Genomic DNA, 27,527 nt, shown 5'->3' on the forward strand with positions numbered 1-27,527 from the left:
CCCCAGGGCTCGATGGGAGGACGCTGAGGTCGCGGGGTGTGTGCGGGGGGAAGGACCACGCAGGAGAGTGGAGCCTGGGCCCTCTGAGGGTTGGCTGTGCCAGACGCCGCGGGCGCCCTCCGCTCCTCCCCCTCCTCCCCACGCCCCCTTCCCCCTCCTCCCCGCGCCCCCTTCCCCCTCCTCCCCGTGCCTCTCCTCCTCCCGCTCCGCCACCCCCGCCCGCGCGGCCGCGGCAGGGAGGGGCCGGGGAGGCGGAGCCAGCGGCAGCCGAAGCTCCCGGCCCCCGCGCGCCTCCCGGACTGGAGCTGAGATCCCGGCGCGCCCAGGTAGGACCCCGCGCGGGGGACCGACCACGGACCCGGAGCTGCGGCGGGAGGGGCTCGGCGGGCGGGAAGGATGCGCCGAGACCCGCCCCTCGTGCACACGCAGCGTTGCGGCCCAGGGAGCTCCCCGCTCGGTTGGGGGGCGCTCCGTCCCCGCCCCTCGGCCCCGGGCCTTCTTCCCCGCACCCACCCCCTCCCCTGCGTGCCCCGTTCCTTTCCCGCTGCTCCGCATCCTCCGAGACCGCCCATGGCTTCCCCCAGGTCTCGCCTTGCCTTTGCCCAGCCGCGCTCCTTGTTGGTCCCACAGGTTCCTTCTCAGAGCCAGCTGGAGTCTGTGCTTGGCTGCTTAGGGGAGTGGGGGGCACAGCTTAGAAGGAGCCGGAGGGTGAGTCTGGCGTAGGGGGGCGGGGCGGTGGCTGGAGGGCCGGGTACCATTCTTTTGCATCCTGGTGTCAGTGGGGCTCAGGCACTGGCGGGCGCAGTGGGGCTGGCTCCATGTTTGCAGAATGAATGAATCATTACTCTCCTTATCTGCTTCTGAAGGAGGACTTTTTGAGGACCACGTGCTGCAGAGCACGCTGGGGGGCCTGCCGGGCTAGGGCTCCCCCCCCCCCCCGCCGGCATAGTAGACACCGGCTCTCATCTCTCTCCACCTCCTCTCTATGCTCTATTTTGAGCCCCAGGCTCTGTTCACCTTGGGGTTTGAGGGTGGTGGGGAAGGAGGGGCTTGTGGGCCCAGCCAGGTACTTGTTGAAGGTGTGACAGGCAAGGGACTCGGGCAAGGCCCCTGAGAAGGTCACAGGGGAGGGAGGCGCTGGGGAGGAGAGCACCCACCATCAGAGAGGGGCTACTTCTCACCCCTGAGACCCGCCACCAGAGTATGGATTCTGACCTGCAAGTTACTGAATCCTCCAAGCCTCTGTTTCTTTATCAATCAAATGAGAATATTAGTATCCATTCCTCAGGGCTTTGAGCAGCTTAAGAAAAAATGTCGTGAGAAATCACCCAGCACAATGCTTGACACATGGGGAGCACTCAGCAAATCTTCATTTTCTTTCCATCTTATCTGGAAAAAAAAAAACCAAAAACCAAAAAACCAAGCAGAGATTTATATGTTCCCATCCCCTCGGTCCCCGCATTGGTCCTGGACAGACACAGTACCTATGTAATCACTGTTTGTTGAATGAATATGTTTGATGGAGTTTCACGCTGTGCCCCCCCCCGCCTTTTTCTCCCAGAATCCACAGGCAGAGCTCCAGATCTGACCAGCACAGACATGCCGGTGCTGTCTGAGGACTCCGGTGAGTGTCTCCCAGGGCACTGGGCCTGTCACAGCCTTGAGAACAAGAGCCTGCCCGACAGCCCAGGGCAGCCAAGAAAGCAGCTGCTGCTCGCATGGGCTCTGAGCCTCGGGAATGAGAGCCTGGGGAGAAAATGTGCAAAGACAGGGCTAAAGTGTAGTTGGAGGGGTTGCACGGGGCAGGAAGTATCCATTGCATTGGGTCTACTTTATTTTTTTTTAACCCTCATTTTTTTTTTTTTTTTTTTTACACTCTCCTCAGGCTTGCATGAAACCCTGGCGCTGCTGACCTCTCAGCTCAGACCTGACTCCAACCACAAGGAAGAGATGGGCTTCCTGAGGGATGTTTTCAGTGAAAAAAGCCTCAGTTATTTAATGAAGGTAAAGTCCTCCCCCCGCCCTGGGAAGGTGGTCACTAGCCCACCGCGCAGGGCTTCCTTCTGCTGCTCCATAGAGGGGAAGGGCCACGTGTGTGGGGTCCAGGGTAAGCCCAGGCAGCTGGCTTGGGAGGCCCCAGCCTGAGATCAGCTGTCTTTGCAGATTCACGAGAAGCTTCGCTATTACGAGAGGCAAAGTCCAACCCCTGTTCTGCACAGCGCCGTGGCCCTGGCGGAGGATGTAAGGCCCAGGTTTCTCCTTCCGGCCCGAGTGCCCCCCGCCCCCCATCACTCCTCCATCTGACCTGCTTACCTTTGTTTAACCAGGAGTCACTGGGACTCAGGAGCCCCAAGGTGACAAGCATCTTTGTCCTTTCCCCTCCTCCCTGGGCCTCCTAAGAGGCAGGGAGGAACTCGTGAGCCTTGGACAGGGCCAGGGGACATGGTGACGTGGTGACGCCCACTTACCCTGTGTTCCTGAGAAGGTCTGTTTCCCCAGCTGTGACATTGAGAGCAGCGCCCAAACGATTGAGGACTGGTGACAAGAACAGGTCACTCGTGCTCATTGCATCTGTGCTTTGGGCAGGCGCCATGTGAGGTCCTGGGTGCAGTGCGTCCCCCTTACTGGCTCAGGCTTCTTATCTTTTAAAGGAATCTTTCCCCGTTTCTGACGAACCTGTCCTCCGTGTTGCGTGGTCGGTAAAGCTGTCCTGGTTGATTACTAAGGCCGGCTTCCGAATAAACTCACATAACCCCAGGAGATGGCTTAGCGAGGGCTGGAGGCAGATCCCAAGCCCTTTCTTGGCTGTGAAATGCCTTTAGAAGGATGTTAGGTTGCCAGGCTCCCAGGCTCAGCATTGCCTCTGCTACTAGCTCTGTGACCTTCAACCAGTCACTCACCCTCTCTGAGCCCCAGTTTCCTCATCTAGAAAATGTGGCGAGGGCGCAGACAATAGAGCCACGTAAGCCCAGGTTCAAGTCCTGGCTGTGCCAGCTTTGCGACCTTGAGCAAGATAGTTAATCTTTCTCATTTACTTCTCATCTGTGAAACAGCAAAATAGTAGGACCCGCTGCATCTAGTTCACTGTGAGAGTTAAGTGAGAAGGTCCGTATAAGGCCAACAGCATCCAGGGAGGGCTTCGCGCATGAGCCCCCATTAGCATTAGCCTGTCAAGCCTTCTGATCCCCAGCATGATTTCCCGGGGAGCATCAGTCCTGGGGTGGCAGAGGGTCTGATGGCCCCCTGGTGCTGTCGTAGTGGTTGGGAGGGCCTTTGGGTCTGAGGCTGAGTCTCCCCCCCCAGCCCCCACCCCGCCCGGTGACTCCCAGCAGGCTTGAAGCATCCACAGCCATCTGTGTCCTCTCGCTCCTTCCCCTCCAGGTGATGGAGGAGCTGCAGGCCGCCTCCGTGCACAGCGACGAGAGGGAGCTGCTCCAGCTGCTGTCCACCCCCCACCTCAGGGTACTCACAGTCCCTGCCACCCACCCATGGATCCTGGGGCGGGGGGCAGGAGGGAGACTGAGGAAAGGAGACTTCTGAGCGAGGGCTCCCCAGCCCAGTGTCTGGCTGGTTGTCTCTCTGGCATGAGACTCCCTCCCCCACCAAACCACTGCCCTGCCAGGTCCCCCCGACCCCTGGGAGCTCTGGGGCCAGCCCTTCTTTTTTTCTGGCTTTCCTGACAGGCCATGCTCATGGTACACGACACTGTCGCCCAGAAGAATTTCGACCCCGTTCTGCCCCCTCTGCCCGATCACATTGCTGAGGATTTTGACGAAGAATCAGTGAAGATTGTCCGTCTGGTGAAAAACAAAGAACCTCTGGTATGTGGCCCCCTCCTCTCTTTCCCACCCTCTTCCTCTTTCCCACCCCCACCACCCACCCAGACAGGTGGGAAGGGACCCTGCTAGAATCTTCCGTGTGAGTGATGCCCTGACGAAGCTGCCGCTCGTGCCTGTGACGTGTTTGTGTGCACAGTACCCTTCCTTCCTCCCTCCGCCGTGACCAGGTTCCCTTGTGCAGTAAAGAACCTGCACAGCCGTGCAGGGCAGCCCTTATCGCTATGCTCTGAATCCAACTATGGTCCACGGGGCAAACTCCGCCCCCTGCGGGTGTTGGTGAATAAAGTTCCGTGGGTGCTTGGCCATCTCGTTCATTTATAGATTGTCTGTGGCTGCCTTTATCCAGCCACAACAGACTCAGCGGAAACTCTGTTGCCCGCAAAGCCCAAGATATTTACATTTGGCCCTTTCCAGAAAAAGTTGGCCAACCTTGTCCTGAATTCTGAGGAAGCCCAGGGCAGCAGCTATTCTTCTCCCCAGCTGACAGATTGTTATCATTTTGGTCCTGGTTCAGCATTCATTGGCCGAGCAAAGGGACAGTTGTTTATTTGATGGAGGGAAGTAGCAGCAGTCCAGAGAACTGGGGGTTGCCCTGGAGAACACTGCAGCTGGCCCTCTTGATTGTCAACTTTCGCCAAGTTGACCTCAGATGAGCTGCTTCTGCAAACAGACTGTGATTCTCCTCTTCCTGTCTCCTTACCCTCAAAATGGGGCAAACATCCGCTTGGCAAACAGACCATGACGCCTCCTATGTGCCAGGCCCCATGTTGGGTGCGGGTGGCTCAGAGATGATTAAGACTTCATCATGGGAGTTCCCATTGTGGCTCAGTGGGTAATGAACCCTGCTGGTATCCATGAGGATGGGGTTGGATCCCTGGCCTCGCTCAGTGGGTTAAGGATCTGGTGTTGCTGTGAGCTGAGGTGTGGGGTTAGTAAGTTGCAGACACAGCTCAGATCCCAACTTGCTGTGGCCGTGGCGTAGGCCTCAGCTGCAGCTCCGGTTCCACCCCTAGCCTGGGAACTTCCATACGCTGCAGGTGTGGCCCTAAAAAGCAAAAAAGAAGAAGACTTAGTCCTTGCCCTCTGGGAGTTCATAGGAGGTAGTGACCAGGGGTTTCCTAGAAGGGGTGATGCCCCTGCTGAATTCTGAGAAAGGAGTTTTCTAGAAGGAAGAGAGTGGGCATTTCCAGTAGAACTGCATGAGCAAAGCCACGGGAAGGTCAACTTGGCCTGAATGTTCAGGGAACTTGGCAGGTAGGAAGGAAGGTGTGACAGAGGCGAGGCCAGAGCAGCGGGGAAGCGTAAAGACCCAGATCCCCACACTCGGTTGCTTGGCTGGACCCCGAAGCCAGTGGGGAGCCATTGAAGAGTTTAAAGCAAGAAATAAACCAATGCCCCATTTAGCTGGGAGTCTGGGGAGGCATCTTGGCTAAGGCCCGGGTGTCCTGCTGAGATGACTGGGTGGGTCACGGGGTCATCATTCGAGGGCGCGGGGGATAAGGAGGAGCTTAAGGTCCATTGAATTCAAGAGGCTTGAGGGACGGGCAAGTGGCGATGTCCAGGAGGTGAAGGCTTCTGTGTGCACAGATGCAGACTTGGCAGGTGCCAGCATCCAGGAGGGGTTATGACCATGCCTGGGTAAAGCATATGCAGAGTGAGACAAGAAGAGGACAGGGGCCAAATCCTGGCCCTTTAATCAACATTTAAAAGGCAGATGGGAGTTCTTTTTGTGGCTCAGCAGGTTACGGATCTGATATTGTCACTGCGGTGGTACAGGTGCGATCTCTGGCCCAGGAACTTCCACATGCTGCAGGTGTGGCCAAAAAAAAAAAAAAAAAAAAGATAGAGGAGGACTCAGCAAAGGGGATGAATTGTCACTGAGAAGAACTGGGAGAGAGGTGTCACCAGGGCCCAGGCTAAGAGAGCATTCCAGAAGGAGGGCAGATGGAAGAGCAGAGGAAGAAGACTGAGGGTGGTGATAAAACTTCTCTATCATATCGCCTTTGTGATATGATAGAGAAGGCACTGGACTTGACATCACAGAAGGCCTTACTCTTCACCAGCTGTGTGACCTTGAAATTGCGTATCTTCTCTGTGCCCCAAGCCCTCATCTCTACAATGAGATGGTGACAGGAGTTCCCCTGGTGGCTCAGGGGTAATGAACCTGGCTGGTATCCATGAAGATTTGGGTTTGATCCCTGGCCCCACCCAGTGGGTTAGGGATCCGGCGTTGCCGTGAGCTGTGGTGTAGGTCACAGACTCGGCTCTGATGCTGTGTTGCGTAGGCCAATAGCTGCAGCTCTGATTTGATCCTTAGCCTGGGAACTTCCATATGTTGCATGTGTGGCCCTAAAATGCAAATAAATAAATAAATAAATAAATAGAATGAGATTGTGATTGCATTATTGTGCTTTGTTCAAACTCTAAAGTTCTGTGCTGTATTAATTTTTTTGTCCCCACTGTGGGCATGAAGAAGTTCCCGGGCCAGGGATCGAACCTGCATCAGAGCAGCAACTGGAGCCACTGCAATGGCAACAGTGGACCCTTAATCCGCTGTGCTACAAGAGAACTCCTGCGCTATACTAATTTGAGATATTGCTTTTCTCTCATCCTCAGCACTGGAAAAATGTTCTGCCCAATGGGGTGGCAGAGGGAGGAACGGGGGAGGCTCTGTTGGGTCCTGAGAGGCGGGCTCTGAGGCTCAGGGCTGCTTCTCAGGAGCCTGCCTGCTCTTCTCTGGTGCAGGGGGCCACCATCCGGCGGGACGAGCACTCGGGGGCTGTCGTGGTGGCCAGGATCATGCGAGGGGGCGCAGCAGACCGGAGCGGTGAGTGGCGTCAGGGCTCTGGCCCGGCTGGAGGTGATGGGCAAGGTCCCCAGCCTTCCACCTTCGGCCACGGGTCTCCTTTCCCTCTCCTATCTGCTCACCGCTTTGGGATGTGCTTTGCTTGCTGGGAGCGGGGCTGGAATTTGAAAATAATCTGGAATTTGAAATCTCCTTTGAAAATATCTCAGACATGGAGTACTTTGAGGGTGATGAGAAGGGTGCAGGCATTGGCTTCACCCAGGGACTGGTTAAGCTCGGTGGCTAAATCCTAACTGGGAGGTGGGGACACCCTTCCCGCCCGCCCCCCCCCGCCCCCGCCCCCAGTTGCCTCAGCAAGCCAGTGTTACCGAGGAGAGTGTGTTCATGGCCCGGTGTGTTTGGGTGGAAGATGGGTTAAGAATCACTGGTGTGCGGAGGAACCTGATTGCGAGAGAAAGCCCCTGGTAGAGGGGAGTGTGGCCCCCAAAATCTGGGGTCCATTGCAGTGAAGAGTCTGAGACCAGTGCTTCCCAAACATTAACAAGCATAAGAATGGCCCGAGTGTCTTGTTCCAATGCAGATTCTGATTCAGCAGGTGGGCCCAAGACGCTGCAGCTCTTCCCGCCTCCTGGGTGATGCTGCTGCTTCGAAGCCAGTGTCCACATCAAATAGCAAATAGGGCCTGATAGACCAGACACTTGTCATTAAAGCAGAGGCCAACGCGTGTGTGTCTGACACGCTTGATGCCATCGTCCCTAGTGCCCTGACGTTTTCTTGTAAAACTTGAGAAGGACATTCTTGGAGGTATGTCGGTTCACCCAGGAAGGTGAAGAGTTAATGCTCCTTTTAAAGATGCAGAGGTTGCAGCAGAAAGAACACGGTCTTCCTACGGCAAAGTAACCGCGTTTGCGCGCTGGCTCTATTATTTCTTAGCAGTGTGGCCTTGGGCGAGCTGCCTGGTTTTTCTGGATCTCAGCTGCCAGTTTATAAACTGGGGATTTTAGCAGGTGGTCCTGAGGCTGTTTAGGCCGGGTGAGGCATCTGGCACGCCGTGGGGACCCAGTTCACCCCAGTCCTATCCATCTTCTTGAAACCTTGAGTCTCCCCTGCAGGTACTGGCTCTGCTCCAGGGGCCGCAGCCCCCTTCCCGAGCTGACCGTGACCATTGGCCCCTGTGTCTCCTAGGCCTGGTCCACGTTGGAGATGAGCTCCGGGAGGTGAACGGGGTTACAGTCCTACACAAGCGGCCCGACGAGATTAGCCAAATTCTGGTACGTGCTTCATGGGTGCTGCAGGGTTCAGTGGTTCTTTGGAGACCCAAAGCGGGGCGCTTCCTGAGGCCAGGGCGCCAGATCTGGCCCAGTCTCCACAGGCAAAGTGGCCTCACCATGTGCCCAGCATGCGGGGTGGGGGCAGGGGGAGCGGAGCACCCAAACCACCTGCCTCTCAGAGCCGCCTCTTCAGCACAGCCAGCCTCCCCACCCCCAGCTTTCTTTCCCAAGGACCCTTCTAGAAGAACCTCTCCAAAGGCTCCCCTCTTCTAAAAGGCCGAGGACTATCCAGTAAGAGACTGTAGCCCAGGGAGGACTGAGAGCAGGGGCCTCGGGGTCAGCTGGTCCTGGGTTTGAATCTTGCCTCCATCACTTTTGACCTGTGCAGCCTTGGACAAGGCATCGCATCAGTCTGAGTTTCAGCCTCCTTTCCTGTGCAGTAGGGGTGGGCATGGGTTCTCCCTCAGGGCGTGGTTATCATTAGGTTGTGAGCATTGGGCAGAGGGTAGAACCCTTCACCATTGCCGGGCGTGGGGCTGGTTCCTAGAAGATCAAATGTGGGGGCAGAAGCAACCTTTTGGGTCCAGTCTGGGAGTTCAAGGCAAAACTAAAATTATAAAAAGCCCCAGTCCTAGTTCTGTTCTCTTCATCCTCGGCATGAATGGTTTAGGGGGTGGGGCGGGGAGAGGCAGAAACGGGTTGAGATCTGAAGCTGGGAGGCCCAGCTCTTTAAGGCCCCCACAGCTGGGGGCCCTGGTTGCCACCTCCTGGTCCCCCCTCGCCTTTTCCTGGTTCTGGGCACCGACCTTCTTGCGATCCAGAGCGATGCAGGAATAGCGCTGGGCGGGCTGGGTTCTCATGCGCTGACTGTGTTCTTCCTCACGCCCCCTCCCCACATGGGGTGCAGGGTCTCTGTCGGGTAGAGGGGAGGGGAACCCCTGGAAAGGTAGGAGCGGCCTGAGATTGGGGAACATGCAAGCAAAGAGGGGGAAGTACGGATTGGGAAGCAGCCCCAAATCGGGCAGGAAGGAGGAATAGGAAACAGAACGAGGTGATCAAAATCACCCGAGAGAAGAGCAAGAAGGGCACCCCTTTGGGGGCAACAGAGGTCACAGGGACGAAGGGCTGTATTCAGCGCATGCATTGTCCTTGGGTTCTCATTAAAAATCTTCTGTCCCTCTGTCCCCTGCAAATGCATTAATCAGTTCGGCCGAGGGCCGCCGTAGAAGGCTCGGTCGTAGGGGACCCGGTGTGTCTGACTTTCCTTTCCAGACCTGGGAAGTGAGACGTGAGGTCGTGGCGGGCGGGAGGGGGCCAGGTAGATGATCCGGCTGTGCCCGCTCTCTCCTTTCAGGCGCAGTCCCAGGGATCCATCACCCTGAAAATCATCCCAGCCACCCAAGAGGAGGACCGCTTGAAGGACAGCAAGGTTATGGGGGAGCTGGAGGTGGGCGGAGGGGGGAGCGGGGGTTGGGGGGGAGCTGTCATCCGGGAGGAGATCACCCGTCTGGTCCTGGGAGTGTGTGCTCAGTGGAGAACTCTAATTCAGTCACAAAGTGATTCATTTGTTTGTACCCAGCCTCTTCTAAACAGGGCTAGATGTAGCTTGCTAATAAAAAAGACAAGGTTCTTTTCATTGGAGTAGAAAATCAGGGCCGTGAAGAGGAGGCGCAGGTACCAAATGTTCTGGCTTTTGGGGCCAATTAAGTAACTGCCATCTGTTTAATTGTTTGGTGAGCCTACCTTTGGTGGGCACCTCCTCTGTGCCCGGCGCTCTGCCAGGTGCTGATAGAGGCGTTGGAAGTGAGGCTTGAGGAAGGTTGAGAGGAGAAGGACTTCCCTGGTGAAGAGGGGATGGAAGGGTGTGTGGGCAGAGGGGTCTGCATGCCAGCGGCTCAAAGCCATGGATTGGTATCCGGGGTCCATGAGAAGGCGGGCTCCAGGGGGACGGTGGCGGGTGTGCTGGGAGATGGGTTAAGGCTCTCTTCTGAATGGTCTTAAATCCTTTGTTAAGGGTTTTGGCATCCTCTCTGCTTAGTTTGGGCTCTCAGAAGCCCACCATGATACAGGGATTCAAGAGAAAATAGTTTATTTGGAGGTGACCCCAGGAAACATCAGTACAGGAATGGGGGGTGGGGAGTAGCCCTTGCAATGAAGGGTGTGTCCCCAGCAAAGTCCCACCGTGGGAGCCAGAGCTTCATCCGGCTCCAGAATCCCCTATAGACCGTGCCTCTGTCATCCCACCCCCAAAGCTCTCTCTCCCTGGAGAGCAGGGGAGTCTGGATTCTGGCTGTCTCCAGGTTGCACCCCGGGGATTAATTTCCAGTAATCTCTGCCTGCTGGATGGACGGAGAGCAGATCCCAGTGGCTGAAGAAAGCCTCTAGGGAGCCAGCCTGGGGTGCCCTGAAAAGATAAGGCCCAGGAGATCTGGGCGGGCACCCCACAGGCCAGGTTACAACCTCAGAGGCAGTGAAGTTCTTAAAGGTTTTTTTTTTTTGTTTTTTGTTTTGGCAATGCCCATGGCATGTGGAAGTTTCTGGGCCAGGGGTTGAACCTGAGCCACAGCAGTGATCAGAGCTGCAGCAGTGATAACACCAGATCCTTAACCCACTGTGCCACAAGGGAACTCATATTTTGTTTTGGTTGGGCTGGGTTGGGCTTGTCTTTTTAGGGCTGTACCTATGGCATATGGAAGTTCCCAGGCCAGGGGCTGAATCAGAGCTACAGCTGCAGGCCTGCGCCACAGCCACAGCCACTCAGGATCTGAGCCGTGTCTGTGACCTACACCACAGCTCATGGCAATGCCGGATCCTTAACCCACTGTGCAAGGCTAGGGATCGAACCTGCATCCTCATGGATACTAGTCAGATTCTTTACTGCTGAGCCACAATGGGAACTCTTTTTTTTTTTTAAGAGGGATGTGATGCAGCCGTATTTTGTCTTAGAAAGCTCCCTGGGCCGTGGGTAGAGGGGAGTGTGGTGGGGGGAGACGGGGGGCTGGGGCATCTGGTAGGAGTCTATTGAGACTGGGTGAGAGGTTGTTAAGCCCTGAGCTGAAGTGGTGGGAGGGAGGATGGAAGAGGGCCTTACTTTGATTTCACAATAAATTTGGATCTGAATTCTCTGGCGGCCAAGGTCAAAAGGAGAACATAACGGAGTTCCCATTGTGGCTCAGCTGTTAAATCAAACCTGGCTATGGTGTTGCTGTGGCGGTGGTGTAGGCCAGCAGCCACAGCTCCAATTGGACCCCTAGCCTGGGAACCTCCATTTGCCATGAGTGCAGCCCTAAAAGACAAAAAAAAAAAGAGAACTTAATGAATTATATACTTTTCATCAGTGGATGGCAGGAAGCATGTCAATTTTTTAAGAAAGCTAATTATTGTCTTTTTGCCTTTTCTAGGGCCATACCTGTGGCATACGGAGGTTCTCAGGCTAAGGGTCAAATCAGAGCTGTAGCCACCGGCCTACGCCACAGTCACAGCAACGCCAGATCTGAGCCGCATCTGTGACCTCCACCACAGCTCACGGCAATGCCGGATCCTTAACCCACTGAACAAGGCCAGGGGTACAACCCGCAACCTCATGGTTCCTAGTTGGATTCGTTAACCGCTGAGCCACGACGGGAATATTTCTTAAATATTTCTTCCTGAGCTAGATGCTTGATCAGGGCTGGGTGCCTGGGACCCTGGTAACGTCTGTGGCTGAATGAGGGTATCTGTTCTTGTAACGTATGGCCAGAAAGTTCTTTCTCTTGTTTAATGGAATCTTTCCTTCTTGCAACATGAAGGAATGTGAATTGGATTTGTCTAAGGAGATCCTCTGGCCTCCCCTGCCCCCCATTTGCTATTAAAGTAATTGGACCCTAATGGTCTGGAAGTAGAAATAAATAAAATAAATTCATGCCACCGAATTACAGAGGAGAACAAAGCAGTGTGGCAGAATGCCGTGTCCTATCATCTTCTCTGGAGGGATGACTTCGGGGTAAAGGGGAGAGCTGGGGGTTGCCAGGTGTATGACAGACGAGGCAGGACTGAGTCCAAGATGCGGATGTCAGTTACCCTCCGGAAAAGTGATGGTGAGGAATCGGTAACAGTAGTTTCCTTGATATTTGTGTTCTCAGGATAACTTCTAGATGACTTATTTAATGGATGGCTGCTGACACCATCAGGGGCAGTTAGCATATCGGAAATAACGTTTGAGTTATAAATCGTGCTTGCCTTTACTTTTTGTTTGGACTTGTAGTTGCTTTGTGTCTGCTCAGAGGCTGTTATAAGGACAGCAGATCAGGTAAATAAGATGTTTAGGTTGGAAAGGGAAACTCGTAGAGCTCATCTCATCATTTTCTGATTCTTTTTTTTTTTTTTTTAGGGCCACACCCACAGCCTGTGGAGGTTCCCAGGCTAGGGGTCGAATCAAAACTATAACTGCTGGCCTACACCACAGCCACAGCAACGTGGGATCCGAGCCTCATCTGTGATCTACACCGCAACTCACGGCAACGCTGGATCCTTAACCCTCTGAGCGAGGCCAGGGATCAAACCTGCATCCTCATGCATACTAGTCAGATTCATTTCTGCTGCACCACAGCGGGAACTCCCATTTCCTGATTTTTGATGGATTTCCCAACTGTGATATTCAAAACAGTTGAAGAACAGTTAAGAAAATAGGTGCATTGGGCTTCTGATTAACTTTCTAGGCGTTCTCACTGTTGTATAGCGGGTTAAGGATCCGGCGTTGCTGTAGCGGTGGTGTAGGTTGCAGCTCCGATTCGGGTTCGATCCCTGGCCCAGAAACTTCCATATGCTGTGGGGGTGGACAAGAAAAAAAAAAAAGAGAGAGAAACAAAACAAAACAAAACAAACTTTCTCTTCTTGAGTCTGCTTGTTCTTCCCCCTGTGAACGGTGCTTGTCCTTTGGCTGTCCACGTGCCGTAGACACGTCTGTGCATCCACGGCACAGGGCCGCCTCACTGATCCCCTTCCCTGCAGGTGTTCATGCGGGCTCTCTTCCACTACGACCCCCGGGAAGACCGGGCCATTCCCTGCCAGGAGGCAGGGCTGCCCTTCCAGCGCAGGCAGGTCCTGGAGGTGGTGAGCCAGGATGACCCCACGTGGTGGCAAGCCAAGCGAGTGGGGGACACCAACCTTCGAGCTGGCCTCATCCCCTCCAAGCAGTTCCAGGAAAGGTGGGTCTGGGGCGTGTTGTGATGAGGGGCGGTGCTGGGGTGGCCAGAGGCCTAAGAACATGGCAGAGTCCCAAATCTTCCCCAGCACAGCCGGCACCCGGGGGGCGGGTCCCTGAGCTCCGTACCAATTGTGCTTGTGTTGGCTCTTTTTTCTGCCATCACCACTGGTGATGGCTGTTGGAGAGTCAATAAATGTATGGAAATCTATGTTACTAAATTACCGTCTATTTTAGAATGCCTGCTTGGGGCAAGTTGAGAAATAAAATCTGAAAATACAGACGAGGAGGAGGAAGAGAAGAAAAATTACCCAAAGTCTCATTACTATCTAAACAATGTAATTTCTTTCCTTCCTGCTGTGCCTATAGAATTTGAGGTCTTTTTTTGTTTTTTGTTTTTTTTTTTTAAGGGTTGCACCCGTGGCATATGGAAGTTCCCAGGCCAGGGGTCAAATTGGAGCTGTAAGTCGATGGCCTACACCACAGCCACAGCAACGCCAGATCCAAGGCAGGTCTGTGACCTACACCATAGCTCACGGCAGTGCCGGACCCTGACGCACTGAGCGAGGCCAGGGATCGAACCTGCGTCCTCATGGATACTAGTCAGATTCGTTTCTGCTGAGTCAGGACGGGAACTCCTGACGTGAGCATTTCCTACGTCATTACCTGTTCTTTTATCGTGTGGTTTTTAAGGAGATGTAGTTTTCATTCACAGGCAGGGACTGTGGTTTCTGCCCTGGAGGAGCTGACCGTTTAGGGGGAAGGTCACCCACGGTTCAGATGAACTTTATGTAAACGGGCATGAGGGAGGAGGACTCCGGGCTCCGCAGGGTCCTGGCAGGAAGATTGGCCACTATCCAGGGGCAGATGGAAGGGTCTGGAAGGGTCATACCTAAGTGACTTTGCGTTTTCCCTGTGGCTGTACTGTGATGCTCTCTCCAGCGTTTCACTGCTGCAAGGTCACCATCGTTATCTTGCACATAGACTGATCTTCATGTTTCCAACTGTTTCGTTAGGACAGATTTCCAAAAGTTTCAATCTTGGGTCAGAGGGTGTGGCACTTAGCCTGCAATACCTCTCCTGAGGTCTATAGCCCTCCTTGAGCTTTGGGGGTGTGGAATGATGCTGAACAGACCTCAGGTGCATCCGTCTCGGTGGCCCTCCTGGAGTCTTCCCCCAGGAACTTGTTAGACAGGCCAGTCCCTGGGCCCTGCCCCAGACCTGCAGAATCGGAAACTCAAGAGGGCGGACTCTGAGCGCGGTGTTCTGACAGATATTCCAGTTGATTCTGCAGGGCTGAAGCTTGAGAACTGCAGCTCTGTTTCTTCAGAGGGGCCTCAGACCCATCTGCATCTTTGCTTTCACAGGTCTTGGGAGAAGCCTCTTCAGTTGCATTTAACTGTGGGAATCTAGACACCCCAAGAGCCCTGGGCATCTTCTCGGCTCAGAGACAGGCCTTGGTGGCCGCTTCTCCCCCAAGGGCCACATTCGATAATGTGCTGGGGGAAGGCCATTCAGTTAGGGTCACTTCCACCCTCGGCTTCTGCTGTCTTCCATCTTCCTCAGAGATGGGGAGGCCAGTGGGGATGGAGAAAGGGCCTCCTTTCCTTGAGATTCAGCCCTGGATGGGGAAGCAATGACCAACTGCTGACCACGGGCAACGGGCTGTACCCCTGTGTGTGCCCGTCTTGGGCTGCCAAGCTTCTCCCAGAGCAAGAAGCTCAGTTTCTTCCTCGAGCCAGTGAGCACCCGTGAAAAGGTGCCTCTTCACTGGACTCAGTGTGAAGCAAGGAGGCCTTTGGAGTGCCAGGCCGAACCCACCTGTGGGATCCAGGCCTGTTTCCCCGTGTTTTTCAGAAGGTTCCCCCTAAACGGCAGTCTCATCCAGCTCATAGGCCCTCCCATTCCCTTGTGTCTCCACAGGCGACTAAGCTACTGGAGAGCCACGGGCACCCTGCCGAGCCCCCAGAGCCTCAAGAAGCCGCCCTGTGAGTGGACTGGAAGGATGGCCCTTCGGGGAAGGCAGTTCAGGGTGGGCTGGGGTTAGGACTTGGGGGCCCTCGTGTGGGTAAGAAGCGGGCCCTGGGCCAGAGGGGGCATTGGGGTGTCATCTGAGCTCACAGGCCCCTTGAGGCGGGGGAGCAGGTTGGGGGACATATTCTCTGGAGAGGAGCTACTGTATTGGGGGCCCGTAAGTGACACTGCAGGGAGGTAAGACCTCTCCTGAAATTGTTGCAGACCGCGCGCATGTGGGTCGTGTGTGTCTGTGGGTCTGTCTGGGAGCGGCTTCACAGCTTTCATTAGATTCCTGCAGGGCTCTCTGACCCTGTCAGTTTAAGAATTGTTGGAGCTCCTGCTGTGGCGCAAAGGGATTGGTGGCCTCTTAGGAGCCTGGGACGCAGGTTTGATCCCCAGCCCGGCACAGTGGGTGCAGGATCTGGTGTTGCTGCAGCTGAGGCTTCAGTTGCAACTACGGCTCAGATCTGATCCCTGGCTCGGGAATTCCATATGCCGTGGGCTGGCCAAAAAAGCAAAAAAAAAAAAGGAAAAAATAAAAATAAAAAAGAACAATTGATGTGGAACCACTCCACCATGGAATGGAGACTGTGAGTGAGCTAAAAAGACCAAGAAAAAAAAAAAAAACAACGACTTCAGATAAACAATGAATAGGTTTTTGGGGTTTTTTTTAAGGGCCTTACCCTAGGCATATGGAGGTTCCAAGGCTAGGGTTGAATCGGAGGTGTAGCCACTGGCCTACACCACAGTCACAGCAACTCGGGATCCGAGCTACGTCTGTGACCTATGCCACAGCTCATGGCAACGCTAGATTCTTAACCCTCTGAGCCCTGGATCAAACCCGCATCCTCATGGATGCTAGTCAGATTTGTTTCCATTGGGCCACAACGGGAACTCCTGAATAGGTTTTTAATACAAGTATATGCCATGCAATATTTGGGACATACTTACACTAAAAAATTATTTGTTGTTTCTCTGAAATTCAAATTTAACTGAATGTCCTGTGTTTTATCTGACAGCCCTACTCTGTGTACCTTTTAGAAAACCCATTCACCTGCCATCTTGCCTTTTCATCATCACAACAGCACTTTGTAGTGATGGAGCCAGGGTATCCCTTTTTCCAAGACAGTTAAACGGAAGCGCATGAGGTCAAGGGAGTGGGGCCGGGCTCAGGATCAGAGCCCCCGGATTAGAGCCCCCTGTGGAGAGCAAGCTTCCCCAGGGTACAGGCTTCCTAGCCTGGGAGGAGGATGGGGGCTCGGAACCAAGCGGGGGGCCCTGAACAATGCCAGGTGACCGAGCACGGCTGGCCCGCAGCCCTGCTCTGTGCCGCTCCATCCTCCGGCATCTGCATTTGCCCAGGCAAGTTTCTGACCCCAGAAGACAGCAGCTCCTGGTCCCGCTGCAGGCGTCTTTGGAGCCGCTCCTCGGCTGGGTGGCCACCGCCCACGGCCGCCTTTCCAAACTTGCGCTCGAGTCAGAAGGACTGCGGAGTATTGGCCCTGAGGCCGCTCCCACCCGTGAGGCGCTGGCTTTCTTTGGGCCACTAATGAGACACACACAGGAAGACTAATTAGACCAAGTTTGGGTTTAATAATGCACCACAGCTCAGATCACAGGTTTGCGGGAGGAAGGAAAGAGGGGACAGATGGAGGGCTCCTGAGGCACACGAGGCTGCGGCTGCCTCTCAGCCACGGGGGCCCCCCGGTTCCCCTCCACTAACGCTGTTCCATCTGTCTTTTGTGCAAACTGCAGATGATCAGCCTTGTGACAAAGGTAGGCCCAGTGTTTGTCCTCCGTGCGCACGGACAGGCCCCTTTTCTGTAGACTGTCTGGGGCGGGGAGGGGCTTGTTTTCCCCTCCGCCACCTCTGGCGTGGCTGTGGCCCTTGGCACCTCGCTCCCTCCTCTGCCAGCTGGACCAGCCTGCGCCTTGAGGCGTGCAGAGCCGGTGGGGATGTGGGCTGGGCCCTTCCTGGACTCTGGCTGGGCTGACCGTGGGCTCCAGCTGGGGAGCAGGCCAGAGACAGAAGGGTAGGGCAGGGCGAGGGATGTCCCCTCCTTCTTCTCCCCGATCCAAACTTGGAGGGGCTGGAACAAGGCCTGCTGGCCCAGGGCCCCCTGCCAGGCCTGGAAAGGCTATTTGTGGCCTAAGCATGGAGAGCTGGGCAGAACAGAAGAACTTGTCCTGGAGTGACCAGGACATGGCATTTATCCCAAGCCCCCCCAGAGACACCATCCCAGAGGGCTTCTGCCTGGCCGTCCAGGGCCCGGGTACTTCTGGGCTGGGGCGTGCGTCCAGCATGGCTCACTGGCTTCCCTCTCTCTCTTTGGTTCCCAGAGACCTGTGACTGTGAGGGCTATTTCAAGGGACACTATGTCGGTAAGTAGGGAGTAGTAGGGGCTATCCCCCTAAGGTCCCCTCCCATCCGGGGTCAGGGGGAGGTGAAGGCAGTGACCGAGCCCCAGGGATCCCTCAAGGGCAGCTGAGCCTGTGGGACCCATATTTGCCTTCAACCTCTTCAGCCGAGCCTGCCAGGCCTGGGGTCCCCCACCCCAACTTTCACCCTGCCACTGGGAGCAGCAGCCTCACAGGAAAGGGACTCGGACCCCTACGTTAACAGCAATTTTATTATCGCCATAATCTCTGTGGTAGTTTATTCAGGGTTTCTGCCACCCCCATACAGCAATGGAGCCTTTTACCAATCCCCAGCGTACCTCCACCTCTTTGGTTTCGGGTAATCTTTTCACAGGCCTTAAAGAGCTTTTAAAGTCTTCATTCTGAAGTAATTTCAAACTTCCTGAAAAGCTGTGAGAATTATGCAAAGAAACTGCAGCTGTTGTTAACACGTTGCCGTATTACCTCCATCACTCCCCTTTCTGTATATACACACCCACCCCCATCATGTGAGAGTTAGCTGTGGACATCATGTCCCTTCACCTTTAAATAGCTCAGTCTGGTTCCCTAAGGACAAGGACATTTTCTTTTACACCCCAGGGCTGTTACCGCTTCTGGGAATTTAACGTGCATACAGTTCTGTTAGCCAGTATACTGTTCATATTAAAGTTTTGCCAGTTGTCCCAGTAATGTCTTTTAGATCCCCTGATCTAGGGTCTGGTCTAGGAGCACACATGGCATTTGTAGATTTGTTGTCCCATTTCATGGATATGGGAACCGAGGTGATGACTCGCCTGAGGTCAGTCACCTGTCAAGTAAAACAGTAGCCTTGAACCCTCATTTTTGGATGCTAGGCGGTCACCCTTTTGTCATATCCTGATCAAGCTCTTCCTGTAGCAAGTATTTGGGAGAGGCCTGTACATCTCAGTCCCACCTCCAGGTCTGACCAGGTAGAGAAAGCCTTTAGAGGGAGATGCTGGGACAAATGCCGCAGTGTCTCTCTGCCCTTCTGCCCAAGCTGGTCTTCGGAGGAGCTTCCAGCTGGGCCGCAGGGAGAGGCTGGGAAGCCCACAGGAAGGAAAGATGTCCTCCGTAGCTGAGCCTCTGGAGCTGCCTACCTATGAGGAGGTGACCAGGTACCAGCACCAGCCTGGTGAGCGGCCCCGCCTGGTGGTTCTGATCGGTAGGTGGCGTTTCCAGGAAGTGGGCTGGTTTGCTCCCTGGTGGGGTGGGGAGGGAGCTCAGCAAGGACCCTTCAGCCTTCCCTTTGTGTCCCAGGGTCCCTGGGAGCCCGGCTGCATGAGCTGAAGCAGAAGGTGGTGGCAGAGAACCCACAGCATTTTGGTGTTGCTGTTCCACGTAAGATGACCCGTGTGCGCGCGCGCACCTGCGCATGAATGTGTCTTGGAGTCTTGACTTCGTGTATCCATCTTCATCCTTATTTTGAGTCTGAGGGACCGCTAGGCACTGCCTGCTGTAGTTAGATCAAGGGTCCTAGGCCTGATGAGAAGGGACCCATTCTCAGTGGTCCGCCAGGACCCTCTGAGGCAGTAACTGGAGGACCACTTGCCCACTTCCGGCCTGGGATGGGAGGTGGGTCTGGAGCACATTGTAGGAAAAGTAGCAACTCAACCCATTAGCAAAGGGTCCCCAGTAGTGGGAAGATTCCAGCCTCCTCTTCCCAATGACTCTGATTCTTCCGGACCCTGCTCCCTGCTTGGGCTTCTGGCAGTGTTGCTTGGCCACTCCCTTGTAGCCGGATCCAGCCTGACAGGGTGGGTACACTCCTGAGTGCAGAGGCAGCCGAGGATGCTGAAATCCAGTGAGCAGAGGTCCTGGTTTTGAATGTGACGAGGAAGAGGAGAGGGTGCCAGGAACTCTCCCAAGAGCTTTTGCATGCAGCGACTTGGCCAGCCTTCCCTGTACCCCTGCACTGAGCATTATCATCATCCAGACTGCAGAGGAAGACACTGAGGCTCAGAGAGGTTAAGTAACGGGTCCAGTGTCACACAGTTGGTAGGTGGTGGAGCCAAGATTCAAACCCAGGCAGGCTGCCCGAGTCACATGGGTAACGAGGCCACACAAGAGCCTCTCCCTGCTCCCTGCTGCTTCCTGTCCTTGGCTGTCCCTTTCCTCTCTGGGACTCGTTCTCAGTCCTCTTTTGCAGAGGGATGCAGGGCGGGCACCTGGTGGCCACTGAGAAGGGATGCTGTGGTGGCAGTAATGGGACTTTTCTAGAGTGTTCTCGGGAAGGCGTCTACAAATCCTTTCTTTTACTGTATCACTCCCCTGGGCCTCAGGGCCCATAGCCTGGTCTGTGAGTTGTCAGAATTGTCTTCCAGAGTCTTACCTGACATGACCGGGAAGTGGCAGGGGGTCATGGTGGGGGTGAGAAAGCCAGTTTGGCAGCACACCTGTGAGGGACCAGGGAAGCTTCAGGGGGCCCCAGCCTTCTTGGCCAACAGGACAGACTGAAATAGGACTTGAGAGGTTGTTCACACATGGGTCTTCAGAAACCTCCCAATCCATCCCCTGGGGGAAGGGGTACCTGGAAGCAGGGTACCTACCTGCTTCCAGACACAGCACAGATAGGTGATCCCCCCCCCCCCGCTTTTAGGAACTGGGAAAGTCAGGGAAGACTTCCCAGAGGCAGGGACTTTTGTGCTGGGTTTTGAAGAGTAAATAGGAGTTTTCCAGGCAGAGCAGGAAGAGCTCTCCATACTACCAAGGGAGCAACATGTGCAGCAGGACAAAACTTGGACCCAAAGTAGCAGTGTAAGGGGCTGGGGAGGTTAGCGAGGATGATGTGGGGACATGAAGCTGATTGGGAGGTTGGGTTGATCACGAGGGGCCCGAATACTCATCCGAGGTGTTTCGAATGTAATCAGTAGATGAATGAAAGTTTCAAAGCGAGGGCGTGATCAGGCAAGTGACCCTAGCAGCCCTGCCAGACGTGGGACAAACATATCACACATGAGAGCCTAGCAGATCCCCTGGGTGGCCCCCAAGGGCCAGAAAACACTGTCCTCTGAGCCCCTCCTCTTTTCTTTTGGAATGCTCTGGAAAAAGCTGAGTGTTGCTTCCTCTATGCCCTTGTTTTGTGGAGGACCTGACTTTCCCCAGAGGTGTGCACCTCGATTCTATTGTGGAAATCAGAGGAAAAATACTATTTTAAAACTTTGTGAGGGAGTTCCCGTCGTGGTGCAGTGGTCAACGAATCCGACTAGGAACCATGAGGTTGCGGGTTCGATCCCTGCCCTTGCTCAGTGGGTTAAGGATCCGGCGTTGCTGTGAGCTGTGGTGTAGGTTGCAGATGTGGCTCGGATCCTTTGTTGCTGTGGCTCTGGCGTAGGCCGGTGGCTACAGCTCCGATTCGACCCCTAACCTGGGAACCTCCATATGCCGCGGGAGGGGCCCAAGAAGTAGCAAAAAAAAAAAAAAAAAAAAGACAAAAAAAAAAAAAAGGCAAAACTGTGTGAGAACCAGCTTTGCAGAAACCTCTAGCCCACAGGGGGACTGTCTGTCTTCGTGTCTCCTTTACTCTCAAACCAAAAAATTTTTTTAGCTACACCCACAGTACATGGAAGTTCCCAGGGCAGGGATCAAACCTGTTCCACAGCAGTGACATGTGGGATCCTCAAGCCTCTGAGCCACTAGAGAACTCCTCAAAATGAGAAATATCGAATAGAGAATTAAAAGCATTATGAGAGGATCATCAGGGAGTTCCTATTACGGCTCCGCAGTAAGGAACCAGACTAGTATCCATGAGGACGTAGGTTCAATCCCTGGCCTCACTCAGCGGGTTAAAGGGTCTGGCATTGTCCTGAGCTGTGACAGTCGCAGATGCAGCTTGGATACGGTGTGGCCGTGGCTGTGGTGTAAGCTGGCAGCTATTGCTCCTATTCAACCCCTAGCCTGGGAACCTCCGTATGCCAAGGGTGCGGCACTATAAAGACAACAGAGCGAAACAGGGTCATCTGAGTTTTTGCTGCCTTGGCTCGCACAAAGAAAAGCTATCAGGGCATAAATACTTAGAGGACTAGGAATGCTTTTGGTGATTCTTTAAAAGCGACAGCATCGATGAGGCAGTTTGGCAGAGTGCATGCACTTGGCCTGAGACAGAGAGCGTTCTGTCCTGGCTCTGCTCCCTGCCAGCTGAGAGACAACAGCCCAGCGCTCTTAACCTCTCTGTACCTCCCAGTTTCCTCCCCGGCCAAAAGGGAGGCCTCCTTTGCCTCCATCGCAAAGCGGTGCAAATCAGTGATGTGCCTGCGAAGAGCACGGCGCCTGCCACCCAGGGACCCTCGAAGGGATGTGGTTAGTTTGTACCCAGATCAGCCACGAACTCCTGACGGGAATGAGGGCACAGGCGACTGTGATGGGGCATCTCTGTCCGGCTGTCTTTCTGGCTTTCACAGATACCACCAGGCCCCGGAAGAGCCACGAGAAGGAGGGGGTAGAATATCACTTCATCTCGAAGCAAGCGTTCGAGGCCGACTTGCATCACAACAAGTAGGTTTGCTCCGTGGGCCCGTTGGGCGTCTTGGCGTCGGTCCAGCCTCCCCCTTGAGCTCTGGGATGAAGCGAGGGGGAGGAGGGGGAGGTCGTGGCGGCCGTTCACTTTCTGGGCTGATTTAGGCAAGCCCAGGAACTGAAGGCCTTTTCCCCTGTGGTGGTATTTTAGGTTCCTGGAGCACGGTGAATATAAGGAAAACCTCTACGGAACCAGCCTGGAAGCCATTCAGGTTGTGATGGCCAAAAACAAAGTTTGTTTGGTGGACGTGGAGCCGGATGTGAGTTCCTGGGCCACTTGGACGTTTCCTGTGAACGGAATTTATGAAGTAGTCGGGGTCTGGCGATTTCACAGAACATTCAGTCTCCGTCTAGGAACTGTTTATTCCATAGCACTGGATGTTAAAATTTCTTTGGGGGAGTTCCCATTGTGGCTCAGTGAGTTAAGAACCTAACTAGGATCCATGAGGATGCAGGTTCCATCCTTGCATTAGCAGGTTAAGGATCTGGCGTTGCTGTGAGCTGTGGTGTAGGTTGCAGATGTGGCTTGGATCTGGCGTTGCTGTGGCTGTGGTGCAGGCTGGCAGCTGCAGCTCCACTTTGACCCCCAGCCTGGGAACTTCCATATGCCGAAGGTGCAGCCATTAAAAAAAAAAAAAAAAGATAAAATTTTCCTTGGGTTCCTGGAATCTGATGAAAGCTTTGGACCCCCAGATGTGCACATCTGTACACAAAAACTGCATTACTTGGAGGGACCCTAGGATAGTGACCTCCACAAGGAGTAAGCCATACAGTAGATGGGTGGCGGCCCCGACCGGTCTGGGGCTTAGATGTAAACGCACAGGTGGAAGCTGGGTCACCCCCTCCTGGACCAGGACAAGTGAAACTGGTGGCTTAGAGGACTGCTCAGGGAGGTGGCCAGGAAGGAGAGTAGTTTGAAAAAGGGCCGACTTGACCCCGGGAGGTGCTTCAGAAACATTTCCAGTTCTGCGTACGCCACAAGCTTGACGGGGGCTTAACCATCTTTTTAACCTTGTCTTTGAGAAAAACTTCTAAGCTTTGAACTCAGTCTGGGCATTTTTTTCCTCTCTATAGAAACAGCGCTCCAGTTTTTATGATATAAACTGTAGGCTTTATTTTACAGAAGTTGGCTTGAAACGGATTCCAAAAAGCACACCATGTCCTTAAAGGAAAACCCTCACTAATTTGGACTTACTGGGAGCTGGCAGTGGAGATTAAAAGCCTGAATTTCAGGAGTTCCTGTTGTGGCTCAGTGGTTAATGAATCCAACTCGTATCCATGAGAACGTGGGTTTGATCCCTGGCCTCGTTCAGTGGGTTAAGGATCAGGCGTTGCCATGAGCTGTGGTGTAGGTTGCAGACTTGGCTTGGATCCTGAGTTGCTGTGGCTGTGGCGAAGTTGGCAGCTATAGCTCTGATTCGACCCCTACCCTCGGAACCTCCATATGCCACGGGTGTGACCCTAAAAAAAAAACCAAAAAAAGTCTGAATTTCAAAATTTCTTATTTTTAATTTTTTAATGGCTGCACCTGCACCCTACAGAGGTTCCCAGGCCAGGGACTGAATCTGAGCCACAACTGTGACCTACGCTGCATCTGCGGCAACACCGCATCCTTTAACCCACTGTGCCGGGCCAGGGATGGAACCCACACCTCTATAGCAACCTGAGCTGCTGCAGTCAGATTCTTAACCCCCTGCGCCACAACAGGAACGCCTCAAATTTTTTTTGAAAAGTGATTTTTATTGGCGGGGGGGGGAATGCAGATTATACACAAAGCAGTTTAATACCAGTGTTTCCAAATAGAAGCCCTTACATCTGTAAATAAATGCGCTCATTAACAGGACAGTTTGCATGTTGAAAACCTTCTATGTCTTTCCAGCTTGCTTCAAGTGATCTCTCCGTCTCTTTATTTGCTTAGCAACTCTTTTCTTCTTTGAATATCATAAGGAGGCCTGTGTGATAGCACAAATTTTGCATCAGTGTGGTCCAGATTGATGGTGCTTGACCGCATACACACTGAATCCTGCCGGCTCGTCCATCAGGACTGGGCAAGCTGAGAAGGATAGACAAAGGTTCATCAGAGCCTCTGGGGGGAATGGGTGGGGAGCTCAGAGAGATGACAGCTCTCAGAGCCAAGGCGCTGGGACCTCTTGGAACCTCCATTCTTGGCGAGTGAGCCTTTGGGGCCCCGCCAAGCCCAGCATCATAGCGGAGGGTGGGAAAATGAGCAGGCGGTCCACCCAGTTGAGGTCCCTTGTCACATGACCATACAGTCAGGGCCTCTGCCATTGCAGTTAGGTGATGGAGCACATTGTTACTGAGCATTCAACAAGTAGAGGTCTCAATGAAGTATTTTCAAAGTATATAATATTCCTGAATTTTCTTTCTCAGGCACTGCAACACCTGAGGACCTCAGAGTTTAAACCGTATGTTATATTTGTAAAGCCTGCAATTCAGGAAAAACGGAAGACGCCACCCATGTCCCCAGCTTGTGAGGATGCAGCAGCCCCACTTGTAAGTTTAAAGTTGATCATTTCCTCTCTGAAGGCCTAAAAGGGCCTGTTAACAGCTGGATACGGGTGCTCGTACCGTCTGCAGAAGGCCAGCTTTCCATCCTGCCTCTTGCCCAGACTCAGATGGTCACGTGATCAGAAGGCTCAAGCTGGAGTTCCCGTTGTGGCTCATCGGGTTAAGAACCCAACTAGTATTCATGAAGATGCAGTTTGATCCCTGGGCTCACTCAGGGGGTTAGGAATGAGGTGTTGCTGTGAGCTGCAATGTAGGTCGCAGGTGCAGCTCAGATCCTGCCTTCCTGTGGCTGTGGTGTAGGCTGGCGGCTGCAGCTCTGGATCAACCCCTAGCCTGGGAACTTCATATGACGAGACTGTGGCCCTAGAAAGGGAAAAAAAAAAAAAAAAAGAAGGCTCAGGCTGGGGCAGCTGGAGGTGCCTCTCAGTCCACACAGGGGTGGCTTTGCCTGGGTTCCCCACCCTCCACTCCCTCACATGGGCACCTGCTTGGAAAATAAGGGACTGCCATCTGTCAGGGACCGGATCTGAGTGTGATGAACCACAATAATTTATTGAACTCCTAAGCCAAACCCAGGTAATTTTTCATTGAAACATCAACTTTAGATCCAGCAAGCTAATCCAGGACAGAGGCCAGGGCCAGCATGGGGACTCTTTCCTCTGTTTGGAACCTTGCCCCATACAAAGGTTGTAGGTTTCATTTTTAAAAAATATTTATTTGCTTGCTTATTTATTTTTAAAAATGTTTGTATTTTTTATTTTATTTTATTTTATTTTTTGTCTTTTTCTAGGGTTGCATCCGAAGCACATGGAGGATCCAGGCTAGGGGTCTGATCAGAGCACGGGTTCCGAGCTGTGTCTGTGACCTACCCCACAGCTCACAGCAATGTTGGATCCGTAACCCACTGAGCGAAGTCAGGGATCGAACCCACAACCTCATGGTTCCTAGTCAGATTTGTTAACCACTGAACCACGACAGAAACTTCAAAAATTTAAAATTTTTATAGCAGCCCCCATGGCATATGGAAGTCCCCAGGCTAGGGGTCGAATTGGAGCTACAGATGCAGGCCTGCGCCACTGCCACAGCCACATCAGACCCGAGCCGCCTGTGTGCCCTGCACCACAGCTCATGGCAATGCCAGATCCTTAACCCACTGAGCGAGGCCAGGGATCGAGCCTGCATCCTCACGGGCACTATGTTGGGTTCTGAACCTGCTGAGCCTCAACGGGAACTCCGTGTAGGTTTCTTGTTTGTTCCCCAACTGCCCCTTTCCTTGCAGGATGCGGAGCAGCAAGAGATGGCCGCTTCCGCTGCCTTCATAGATCAGCATTACGGGCACTGGGTGGATGCCGTGCTGGTGAAGGAGGACCTCCAGACTGCACACAGCCAGCTCAGAGCGCTCTTAGAGAAGCTGAGCAAGGACACTCACTGGGTACCTATTAGTTGGGTCAGGTAACTGCATCCTAGAGCATCCAAGTTGGCGGGGACCTGGAAGACCACCCGGTCCAGCCTCCCCCTTGTTAACATCAAGGAATCTCCTGTGAAGGAGACAGAATTTTCCATAAACTCCATCAGCAAGAAGAGTATTTGTGGGAAGTCTTATTTGTCCTTGGTTTTTGTCTGTGGTTTTTCCCTGCACCCCTCCAGAGCAGAAACATGAGTCGAAAGGGGGCTTAGCACGACAAAAGACATGTCATTCATTAAAGTATCACAGGCAAGCTGCCCGTGATTCTTTGCACCAAAGTTGAGTAGCCGCTGTCTTTTGGCGGGGGAGTGGTGGTGAATTTATTCAGTACCAATTTCTTGAGGTGTTTGAGCTTTATACATGGAGGGACACTTCATTTTTCCAGCTTTGTTGGGCGTGGAGTGGCTTTACCCCAGAGGATTTTCCATGCAATTAAAGCTCCCCTGTCTTCAGGCACTAAAATGTTGATTTCAACCTTTTTAAGAGAGTGTTTGCCTGGCCATGGAAAACTTGGTTCTCTGTCTTCTTAAATACGTGAGCATTCAATAACTCTTTTGGAAGATGGAGTCACGCTTCCCTGTCACCATGACTTACTGTACTATTCTATGATTTTTTTTTTTTTGCGTGTGTGTCTTTTTAGGGCTGCACCTGCAGCATTTGGAGGTTCCCAGGCTAGGGGTCGAATCTGAGCTGCAGCTGCCAGCCTACGCCACAGCCACAGCAATGCGGGATCCGAGCCACGTCTGCGACCTACACCACAGCTCGCGGCAATGCCTGATCCTTAACCCACTGAGTGAGGCCAGGGATCGACCCCGCATCCTCTGGGATACTAGTCGGGTTCATTTCCGCTCTGCCACGATGGGGACTCCCTGTTTTCAGGGAATGTAAGGCTGCTTGTGTCATTTCTCATATCCTCAGACTCCTAAGATTGAGCCCTTGCTTGTTTTCATTCATTCTGTTCCGTCATTTGATCGACCCTCTTGTTACTGACAGTTGTCCAGTTGTCACCTGTCCCTACCTTCAGATTATGGGGGCTCCTGTCATGTTAGCTTATGGGAAACCAGATGACCCCCCTGTCAATACTATGTCTAAGTCACAACAAATCAGTCCTGTCAAAATCAGAATATGAAGGCTTTGAGTGTGGGCCTAGGGGGTTGTCTCTGAGCAAAAGTGTTTAATGCCACACAAGCTTTGTGATAATAGATCTTAGCTTCAGAGAAGTGTATTTCTTATTAATAGCCAATGTATGTTAAGTCTTTATTCGGTGCCAGGAACTATCCTAAGGCCTGTATATACATGACTTTGACAAATAACACCAAGCCTAAGAGGTAGAATTCTCATCATCCTTATTATGCAAATGAAAAAAAAAAAAAGGCTAAAAACATTTAAATGTGTCCGAGCTCACACAGCTCTAAAAAATGGCAGCGCTATGGCATTTGAGTCCCTGAGTCTCCCTAATGCCAGAGATGTTATTAATCACTACCCTATA

The 27,527-nt window shown here is 53.5% G+C and overlaps 1 protein-coding gene across 4 annotated transcripts; it reads left to right on the forward strand.

The window, feature by feature from the left end:
* The first annotated feature begins 296 nt into the window (after positions 1–296).
* Positions 297–26,316, forward strand: MPP3 (MAGUK p55 scaffold protein 3). 4 transcript variants are annotated; one of them, XM_084984377.1, is made up of 20 exons: positions 297–326; positions 631–708; positions 1,562–1,624; positions 1,886–2,004; positions 2,164–2,241; positions 3,382–3,462; positions 3,684–3,821; positions 6,585–6,666; positions 7,831–7,916; positions 9,271–9,363; positions 12,906–13,102; positions 15,022–15,086; positions 16,870–16,890; positions 17,455–17,496; positions 18,530–18,694; positions 18,790–18,870; positions 21,930–22,023; positions 22,196–22,304; positions 24,436–24,558; positions 25,853–26,316. In XM_084984377.1, exons 3-20 carry the CDS (start codon positions 1,600–1,602, stop codon positions 26,027–26,029), a joined length of 1,776 nt encoding a protein of 591 aa, XP_084840503.1. In that variant the 5' UTR covers positions 297–326; positions 631–708; positions 1,562–1,599; the 3' UTR covers positions 26,030–26,316. The 4 variants fall into 4 exon arrangements, 2 of the variants coding, with proteins under 2 accessions (XP_084840503.1, XP_003483023.3); XM_003482975.4 differs by having other exon boundaries at positions 9,271–9,345; XR_014821102.1 differs by lacking the exon at positions 16,870–16,890 and having other exon boundaries at positions 9,271–9,345.
* Positions 26,317–27,527: the final 1,211 nt, after the last annotated feature.

Source organism: Sus scrofa, chromosome 12, assembly GCF_054392235.1.
Source record: "Sus scrofa isolate SSC_HxYL_T2T_F1_AM1 chromosome 12, Sscrofa_HxYL_maternal_Yorkshire_Landrace_v2.0, whole genome shotgun sequence".
Taxonomy (NCBI): domain Eukaryota; kingdom Metazoa; phylum Chordata; class Mammalia; order Artiodactyla; family Suidae; genus Sus; species Sus scrofa.

Bases quoted from the DNA above. Each gene is read 5' to 3' on its own strand.
- MPP3 (XM_084984377.1), top strand. From the start codon at position 1,600: ATGCCGGTGCTGTCTGAGGACTCCG. The intron at 1,625-1,885 runs GTGAGTGTCTCC...CACTCTCCTCAG, and splicing joins GGTGCTGTCTGAGGACTCCG to GCTTGCATGAAACCCTGGCG. The intron at 18,871-21,929 runs GTAAGATGACCC...TGGCTTTCACAG, and splicing joins TTTTGGTGTTGCTGTTCCAC to ATACCACCAGGCCCCGGAAG.